The 10297-nt window shown below is 28.5% G+C and overlaps 1 protein-coding gene across 2 annotated transcripts in view; it reads right to left on the bottom strand.

Moving 5' to 3' along the window:
- Positions 1-2094: 2094 nt before the first annotated feature.
- LOC123295632 (uncharacterized protein YBL113C-like) overlaps positions 2095-10297 on the bottom strand; it is a 276979-nt gene continuing 268776 nt past the window's right edge. The window contains exons 11-12 of one of the 2 annotated variants that reach the window (XM_044877048.1): positions 3548-3805; positions 2095-2283 (exon numbers count right to left, since the gene is read on the bottom strand). In XM_044877048.1, the coding sequence (XP_044732983.1) occupies positions 2191-2283; positions 3548-3805 (351 nt within the window). In that variant the 3' untranslated portion in view covers positions 2095-2190. Of the gene's footprint in view, positions 2284-2336; positions 2550-3547; positions 3806-10297 lie in introns of those variants that run through there. The other variant, XM_044877049.1, reaches the window with a different exon arrangement.

Here is a 10297-nt window from a genome sequence, read left to right as displayed (position 1 = left end):
ACATGTGAAATTATCTTGCTTATTTTATAGTGAATAAAAAAAATTCATATAAACATGTAGCTTTTAAGCGATAATCGAGAGACTCAAGCTTTTCAAAAAATGACAAATCACTTTTGTTTGAAACATTTTTTCATAATGGGGTTTTGCCACCATTTCACATACAAGGTTCAACAAACAATGTGAAGGATTAAATCGATAATTCTAAATAGTTTTACTGAAATTACCACAAAGCCACTTAGAAAAGTGAAATTTACAAAATTGAAAAAATCCCCGACAAATTTTTCGGGTAGTTAAATTACCTTTCTAATGAATCAAAAAAATTAAAATCGGTTCATCCGTTTAGATGCTGCGATGACACAGGCAGACAGACAGACAGGCACACACATAGTGGTCACACTTATAATACCACTTTTTTTTGGGGGGGGGGGGATTAAAAACATGTTTGAAACAAAAATTTTGTGCTTTTTAATAATGTACCTTTTTCTATTGGCACTTTTCTATTACATATTGTTTAAGAATATATTTCTTTTGAAACTTATTTTCAAACGTCAATCTGCGAAAAATAAGCTCATTATAGGACATATTTAGCAACCATAACAACTTCGACAGAACAACATTGCTTCACCAGTTAGAAAATATTTGGTGGTGGACCAAAATTCTATGTATCGCATGAAGGGGTACTTTAGTTTAAAATTATAATCCATTCATAAAAGTCGACCATTACATGTGGTTGATATGTTATAATAAAGTAAAATATGATATATTTGATTTCCAAAATGACTAAAGCAATAATGATTTGACTAGAATATAAAAGTCATACCCGTTTCCTGCCCTCTTGAAAATATAATATTGAACTCGTATCAAAAAATTAAATGATTTTCGTGAAAGTTAATATGATTACGCTACTGGCAATCTCAAGCAGTGTCAAAAAAAAAAAAAAAAAAAAATTATTTCATTTGAAAGAAAAAATTTGATCATCCTGTATTAGAAGCTTATGGAAGAAAACGTCTCTATTGATTACCGTAATAAACTAAAACTTTCACGTTATTATTTTCTGAAATAAATTTTTATGAATATTTTTAATCACTTAATTTTTATACTTAATTTTTTTTTTTGTATATAGAAGTTAAGGCATAATTGTTTTTTTTTTCAATTTTAAAAAATTTTAGTGCTAATTTTGTGTTTTATTTTCCTTTCAATAATAAACCTTTTATTTTAATTGTTATATTTACTTACATAATAATTAATTTTCTTTTAAATTTCATCTAATAATTGTTTTATTACATTGAACATTTACTAAATAAACAAAAATACATTGTTATTTTTTATTTTAAAACTTGGTCGCGACGTTTTATTTTCAGGTTAGCACTAGTTTAATCCTCGAAAATAAAAAAAAAATATGATAGCTTTTCAATTTCCACTAAAGAAATTTACCAAATTTATAACATTAAGATCAAATGAAAAAGGAAGCTCCATGAATTATCATTCATTAAAATTAGTAATGTTAGATGATTTATTTATATTTGAATAAGAATATGTTTATTAAAATTTACAAAATTTTCGCGGCTGCAACAATCAGTTCTCTAATCCATTTAATAATGTTTAGGTCATATGTTTGCAGCCATCTTTGGTTATGCTAATTAATTTTCCCCATATTCGCATAAACCAGAAAGAAACTTTGAAAATGGTTCAGATATGAAATGTCATTTTTTATGAATAGCTTTGTATAAATCTGCATCTTGGTAGAAAGCTGTCCTTCCTGTTGCTCGTACGAAAGAGGCTTGTTTTTGAAAAATTTCTAACATGAATTTATTTTTAATAATGTAAAGAACGTAATTAAATTAGGTAATCTATTCTCCTAAGATATTGGTTACATTTAAAGGATAATAAAAATTAAAAAAAAATTGGACCTTGTTGAAAGAGGCGATTTACTACGATTTGTTCTTAGACCAGTGGTTTGATTTATTTGTTCCTAAATTATACCGATTAAACAATTTTTGAATTTAAAAAATACGTAGGTACATTTTCGTTCAAACAAAATAAATCATCTTATATAATCAATTATATTAAAATAACAAGGATATGTAAAGAATTCTTGGTAATATTTACATTATTACCGATATTTTTCGTTGATATTACTTTATTTTTTGTTTAAATTTTTATTTATTTAACACTGACACGATAGACAAGTCACTGTTTACCATTGGTTAAAACAATTGGTGGCGGTTGCGTGTCACCAGGTCGTGTTGATGATGTTTGACAATCTTTATCACCTACAGTTCCCTGAAAGTGTTTATACATATAAATAATATTGATAGTTTTATTGTTTTCTTTTTTTCTATATTTTTTATGTTTTACGAAAAAAAAGTCTAATCAGAAATGTATGCAAATATTTTATAAAATAAAACACTGGCACAATGATTTTAAACTAGTAGGCCGATAGAGTTACGGATGGTGTTGTTTCGGTTAAAGGTCAGAAGTTGCTTTAATCTCTACATTGGAAACTCACACATTGGACATGCCGATCCCACTCGCCCAGAACCTGAAAACTGGAGTTATAAACAAATTCATTTGGGAATTTTGTTTGGTTCCATGTAAGCGATAAAACTCGTAAATGGTGCAATTAAGGATACTAGTGCTATGGAACTTTTTATCCCTTAGATGTTTTTCTATAACTTTTAACTGAAAATTTTTGCAAAAAAACGCGAACAAATGCCTAAAAAAAGCTATTTTTCAATTAACTTATTTGCAAATAATTGTTTATAATAAAATTACTTCTTATATTTTCTAGCTGAAACCTCAACGAACAGGTCAATTTTATTATAAACATTTATTTGCAAATAAATAAAATCAATTGAAAAATAGCGTTATTTAGGCTTTTTTTTTGCAAAAATTTGCACCAAAACTTTTTTTTTTTCTATTTAAGTTATAGAAAAACATCTAAGGAACAAAAATTTTCATAGCTACAGTATCCTAAAGTGCACCATTTACGAGTTTTATCGTTTACAAGGAAGCTAAACATAATTTCCTGCCGAATTCCCCAGGTCTCGAGAACATCAGTTCCCAGGTCCCGAGCTAGAGGACTCGAGAGTTTAAACGACTTCTGACCTGTAACCGAATACAACACGTAAGCCATGTATTTTTCCGTTATTCCATGATCATTTAGTTCTCAATCGGAAAAATGGGACTCTAATTCTAATGCAACCCGCATCTCTTTTCGGGAGCCTCTCAAAAAAGTTTTATTTTACTTCGATAATTTTCATTCACGTAAGATTTGAAATATAATGTTTTAAAAGGATTTTCTAAATGGAATCGACATTCATATCAATGCATAGTAAAGTAAAATGTTTTGTATGTGCCAATATTTGAGATAAATCTAAGTGGATCAACCTATACTTTTGGGGCTCCTTTGATTGAAAACTTGATTTGAACATCACCCCTTCAAATATTTGCCCTTGATGTAATGAGACTCAGTTAAAATTTGACTTACACAATATGTAACTTCCCGTCCGTTATTATTTCGATTTAAAAATATTTAAGGACTTACAATTGTAAGTGCATGCATAATACAAGATTGTTTAGTTGCTGTTGGTGTTGAGGTTGTATCCATGTCCATAATTTCATCAATATCAATTTTTACCACATTTCCATTTTCTTCTAAATCATCATGATTACTATTGCGATGGTTATCCGTTATCGTTGAATCTGTTGACGAGTTTGTAATTAATAGACAATTACCCTCATAGTCTGAACTGCTACCATTAGTTGTGCCATTGGATAGTGTTGATGAGATAGTTTTATTATCCTATAACAAAGAAAAAACCTATATTCAAAAATTATTGATCATCAAGTGAAAATAAACAGTCGACTAAGAACACACTTAAGGGTGTGCGAGCACAGCGGCAAATTTAAAAAAAAATTTTTTATATGAAGTTGGACTAAGTCAAAATCTATTTTGAAAATTTTAGAGGGAGTTGCCCGATTATTTAAATAAATGATTTCAAAAGTATTAAACATTGATTTTATAGTAAAATGGAAGATGGATGATATGTTTTCATAGATTTCTCCAAAATTTAAAAAAAAAAATTGTTTAACAAAAAAAAAAAATCCGTTGTACCCGTCTAATCAAAGATAAGCACGGTAGTGGGGACACAAATAAAAAAAAAATATTTTTCCAATTTTGATGATAATTATGTTATAACTTGACAATATAAGACAATAAGTAAGAATAAAATTTTGTTTAATTATTTAGCTTTCAATATTTCGAAAACCAAGGCAAATATCAAAAAATTTTATTGTAACTTTTTTCTACATTCAAGTTATAACAAAATTCATTATCAAAGTTGAAAATAAGGTACAAATAATTTCAACCCTAAATCTAAAATTGCTTTGACACTCACTCGTAACACCGTAAAATAGGCCATTTTTTAGCTGCTATGTTTTTTAGTTTTTTTAAATTTCGAAAATGTACCTAGAATTTTGTTTTCCTTTTTTTTTTTTTTGTAATTGCCATAATTGAAAATAATTTTTACACCAGAGAAGTTTTATTTGAAAATTGATACCTTTGAGCCCCTTAAATTATCGGATGGGTTTAATGTGAAATTAAAATAAATTGATTTACTATTTGAAGGTATGTAAAAATTTTCAACTCGATATCTTTGATATTTTTTAAGAAAAGCGAAATTAATTAAAACATTTTATACAAGAAAATATTTCAAAAAAGTGAATAAGTTTTGCATATAAACTTACGTTGTCTTTATGTAAAAAGTCTTAATAGTCCAATCGCATTTTTGATACCTGATCATTCTGATAAATATTTATATTTTCATCTACTCTAGTAAAATTAACATTGGGTTACTTTTTTCAATTTTTTTTTCTTGTGTCGTCAGTTCGAAATGCTTTCACGTGAATAACAATTTTATTTTTAATAATTAAAAGCTTTTATTTAACTTGCAATTTATGTATGTATTTTACGGTGGAATCTTTGAACTCAATTTTGAAGTAGATATCTTCAACCGATTGAGCTGAAATTTTGTATGCACCATTAGTTTGGATGACAATGCATGTTAAGGTCGTACTGATTTTTCCCTCGCTTCTACCATATTTAATATAAATACATTTTTTAGTCTAAAATTAAAAATTTTAATAAAAAATACATTTTAAGGGACAAGCTTTTATTGTACTAAAAAGTAGACAATAATTTTATCTAGTCACTCATACCCGAATATTTGTAAAAGCTTGAGGCGCTTAATATCAAGGATGAATCGAAAAGTAATTAGGCATGTGGAGTAGATGAGGCGTTCCGATTCATTTTTGATATTTTAAATCAACCGCCCCAAGCTTTTACAAATAGTCGGGTATAAGTGACTTATAGATAAAATTATTTTCTACTTTTTAGTACAATAAAAGCTTGTCCGTTAAAAAGTATTTTTTATTAAAAATTTTTTAATTATAGTTTTGGTAACATATGATTACTCTTCATAGATACTCTTGACATAAGACATGAAAAAAATATTTTGTTTTGATCCTGCACTATGAACAGTAATCATTCTGATCTTTGGAAATGAATCGGTAAAATTAAAAAGATACCATATTATAATTTTCAGAATTACTTCAATCAGGAACTTAATTTCTTTGAAAAAGACACCAATTTATAAGTTAAAAAATTAGTTCGAGCTCATAGACATTAGGTATAATTATTAAAATTGTTGACATTCATAGACATCTCTATTAAATTAGCACTATTTAAATTCTTTTTATGAAAATTGCATTACAATAACCTATTCATAAAACAAAAAACAAAAGACAAGTAGTTGTATAAATAAATTACTTAAAATAAAAAACAGCTTAAAAAACATAAAAAATAAATAATAGATACTCAACGTATTACATAATGTACGTTCTTAAAACATACATAAAACCATAAAATTGAGTTATTAATGCATTTTGCATTTTATTTGAAAAAGAATAATAATTTTTTATTAAAGTAGAAAATTCTTTCACATTATATAATACATTCACATGACAAACAATATGGTTTTTGTAAAATAACAAACAAACAAACATAGAATAAAACAAAACAAAATAAAAAACAGTATAATATCAACTTAAATTACATTCAAAGATAGTAGTAGCTTTTTAGTAGCAGCAGGTGAATATAAAAGGTTATATTATAGTACTTGTAGTAAATAAAATACATTGGTGTGCTATTTTTAATCAGAAAAATTGGTGATTTTTAATTATATAACTTTACTAGCTTTTTTAGACGGCTTCGCTCGCGATAAGAATTCCCAACAATTCATGTTGTTGTCTCAACATGAGCGTAGTGTTAGAAATTCTAATTTTCATTATTCTCTTATCATTCTCTTTTCATCTTCTCTTTGAAGTCGATTGACAGGTCTCTAGTAGCTAGGTAATTAATTATAATTCAGAAAATTAACATCGACAGTTGATATACCGCCTGTTAAAAATTATTTCGAGTTAGTCGTTCTCCTACACGCGACTCGCTAATATTTTAATCCTACATACAGTCTTCAATTTAAGATATATTCGTTTGTTTTATCCTAATACAAAGATACACCCGCATAATTTATAGGAGTGTACAGGGGTGGATTTCACAGGTGGGCAAAAGAGCATTTGTACACGCCCCCCCCCAAGAGGATTGCTATAAAAAAATTGCTATATAAGAAATGTACGGTTCGTGCTCAGTCAGTTGATTTAAAATATTTTCCAAGCATTAATTTCTTCAAACTTACCTATTAATTTCGTAAACAACTAGAGTGTAGACAATAAAATTCGATGGAGAATTTTGAGAGGGGGGGGGGTACTGAAACTATATATTAGGACCCCTAGATAGATTTTGTCCACTGGGCCTTTTTCCTTAAACCCGCCACTGAAAGTGCATCAATCACTAGGTATGCTAATGGGCAACTGTAGATACTATTTGCTTTTGACAAATTGATAAAACTGTTAATAAGTTTGTGTTGTTGTATAAAATAAATAAAAATTTTTTTGTGACATCCATACCTGGCATTATAGTAGATTCAAAATTTGAAAAATTCATTGAATAATATTCCTCTTATGAAATGAAGCAACATCACAAAATAACTTTTTACTATCATAAAATACATAAAAAATCATTTAAGAAAATAATAAAAAATACGTAAATTATAATTCGTATTTTTAACTAAATAAAGTTCATTAGGTCATAAATTAGCCGGATAACGAAACTTGAGACTTTTTTGAACTTATCTGAAAAGAAAAGTATCAGAAGAGAAAATCAGGGTAATAAAATACGTGGTTCAAATCATCGTGGTTCAAATCATGTGACAAATAACTTGGTCCTCTGGAACAGTCTATAATCCTGAAGGGCCGTCCGTTATCATATCTTACTGATTTTTGTATCCAGCTAAAATTCAATCGACATACAATTTATGTTATTTTCTTTAACACTTATTTATATTTTTGAAGATGATAAATAATTATTTGGAAAAATTGATGGGTTTTATATTTACAACGTTTCAAAATCACACACTTCTCTGCTTCACAACATCATACACTTCTCTGTCTTGTACCCTTAATAATTTATAAAACTCCCACACTTTAGGCTTTATGAATGATTTGGCAAAGCAAATGAAATCTCTAGCTGTTTGCTTTATCATTCATTGCATGTTAAATATCATCTATTTAGATATTTTTGCATAGATGCACAATAGTTCCATTAAAACTAAAAAAATAAATAAAGTAAAAACTAACTCTCATAAATTCAACTAATTCATTGTATTATTCAATAGACAGTATAGCCATGATATCACGTTATCAACATAATTCGTGAAATATACAAACGTAGTATAGAATGATTACCGTGTGTATATTTTATAATAACCACAAGTGTAGATGATACACTTTGGATAATATGATGCATACATTTGGGAAGCTCTTCAAGATCGGCCATTCATTTTTATACCATGTGTATGAAATATACAAAGGTATGCTAAGTTTAGTCTCAAGTTTGTAACGCTTAAAAATATTGATACTGTGAAAAAAATTTTGGTATAGATGTTCAAAAAATCACCTAATTAGTCCATTTCCGATTGTCTGTCTGACTGTCTGTTTGTCCGTCCGTCATCACGATTACTCAAAAACGTAAAGAAATATCAAGCTGAAATTTTTATAGCGTGCGGAGGACGTAAATATTGAGGTAGAGTTTATAAATGAGCAATATAGGTCATTTGGGTCTTGGACCCATCTTGTAAACCGTTAGAGATAGAGCAAAAGTTTAAATGTAAAAATTTTTCCTTATAAAAAAATAAACATTCTTTTGTTTGAAATATTTTTTCGTAAACCTTACTGGTTACCTGTGAGACGGAAAATTATGCGCAAATTGTATAGTATGTATTATATGGGTATATCAGTTATATGTGTGTGACATGTATGTATGTGTAATGTGGCAGAGTAATCAACACTGTCTTTACATGGTATTTCAACAATTAACTCAGTTAATTGTTTGTTTTCACTTGTTTATTTATATCTTTGACATAATTTCCGTTAAATGTGGGCTCGGGAATCAGTACACTGTCAGAGCAAAGGTAGTATTTTTCTGTATACTGGGTGTTCCAAACCACCCGTCCAGGCTGATTATTCTGAATAGTTTTTAAAAAAAATTGAAACGAAAAAACACGTATCAAATATTTTTTGAAACTCTATCTAACCATACCAAAAACACCCTCCACCCTCAATCCCTGTTAGGGGTAGGGGGTGTAACTTGAAAAAATCAAATGGAAACCCCTATTTTTTTCTGCAGATTTGGATTCTTCACAAGAAAAGACAAACATTTTGTCTAAGAAATTTTTCCCGATTTTCGGTAGATCGCGCTACAATCGACAAAAATCGTTCTTTTAGATTTGGCATAAGAATTGCGCCGTTCAATGACAAAAATCAAAACGAAAAAGTAAAAATAAAAATAAAAACACAAACACACAGAACCAAAACAAAAGCAACACAAAAGTTAGAAATTCAACGAAAATAAAAGAGAAGCGAAAATGTCGAAATGCGGTAATTGAGGTAAACCACTAGACAATTGGGAGGATGCTAAATAAAGCTCTTAGAAAGAATTAGATATGAATCATTTTAGATTTAATTTTTTTTCAGACTTTCCAAAATAAAAAAAAACATTTTTACAAAAATAATTTTTCTAAATCATAATAAAATATGAAAAACAAAAACAGAATAGTCTTTTCTTCAAAAAAAACAAAAACAAAATTGAAAATAACTATTCTCGACTCAAAAAACTTTTCTCGCCTTCACTTGAACTGCAATTCTAATGCCAAATCTAAAAGAACGATTTTTGTCGATTGTAGCGTGATCTACCGAAAATCGGGAAAAATTTCTTAGACAAAATGTTTGTCTTTTCTTGTGAAGAATCCAAATCTGCAGAAAAAAATAGGGGTTTCCATTTGATTTTTTCAAGTTACACCCCCTACCCCTAACAGGGGTTGAGGGTGGAGGGTGTTTTTGGTATGGTTAGATAGAGTTTCAAAAAATATTCGATACGTGTTTTTTCGTTTCAATTTTTTTTGAAAACTATTCAGAATAATCAGCCTGGACGGGTGGTTTGGAACACCCCGTATATCCAAACGATTGGATAGAAAACGAAAAAAAAAATACTGTCTACATTAGTCCAAAGATGAACATTCTCCCCTCACGGGAGTAAAAATCTGTTTTTGTAATTTAGTTAGTTTTATATAATTCGTACTCATAAAATAAAGAAACTTGTGAAATATGGCGAAATTAGTAAAATGATTTAATTATTTAGATTATTTCCCTGCTCACACTCAGACTCAACACGTAAGCAAACTATTTTTAGTTAAAGTTAAAGAATATTTCACACATATGCAGATATTTGACACATATGCAGAATACGTGAGCAAATCTCTCATACGGTTGACGCGAGCGATAACGGATTAAAAAACAATTCACTTCAGCAAATCGAAAAACTCAAAAATTGACATGGATCAAGCTAGACAACTAACCTTTGTACCATACATGCATATATAATAATCACATATATGAGTTGTAAATTTTCATGTACATAACTCTTGCACACAATGAGTTTCGCTCACAACTGCTCAAGTAACATTTATAAATTATAATAACAAAACATTTATTTCGTCTAAAACAATGTTATAATAGTGTATTTCATTCATGAAAAGAATGATTTAGATACACTTATTAACATTACAAACAGACCAGAGAACCGGTTTTTGGAATGCAATTTTAGGTGTGATAAAATTAGTGC

Source organism: Chrysoperla carnea, chromosome 3 (genome assembly GCF_905475395.1).
Source record: "Chrysoperla carnea chromosome 3, inChrCarn1.1, whole genome shotgun sequence".
Taxonomy (NCBI): Eukaryota; Metazoa; Arthropoda; class Insecta; order Neuroptera; family Chrysopidae; genus Chrysoperla; species Chrysoperla carnea.
The sequence above is the reverse complement of the archived record's forward strand: the minus strand, read 5'-3'. Positions and strand labels throughout refer to the sequence as shown.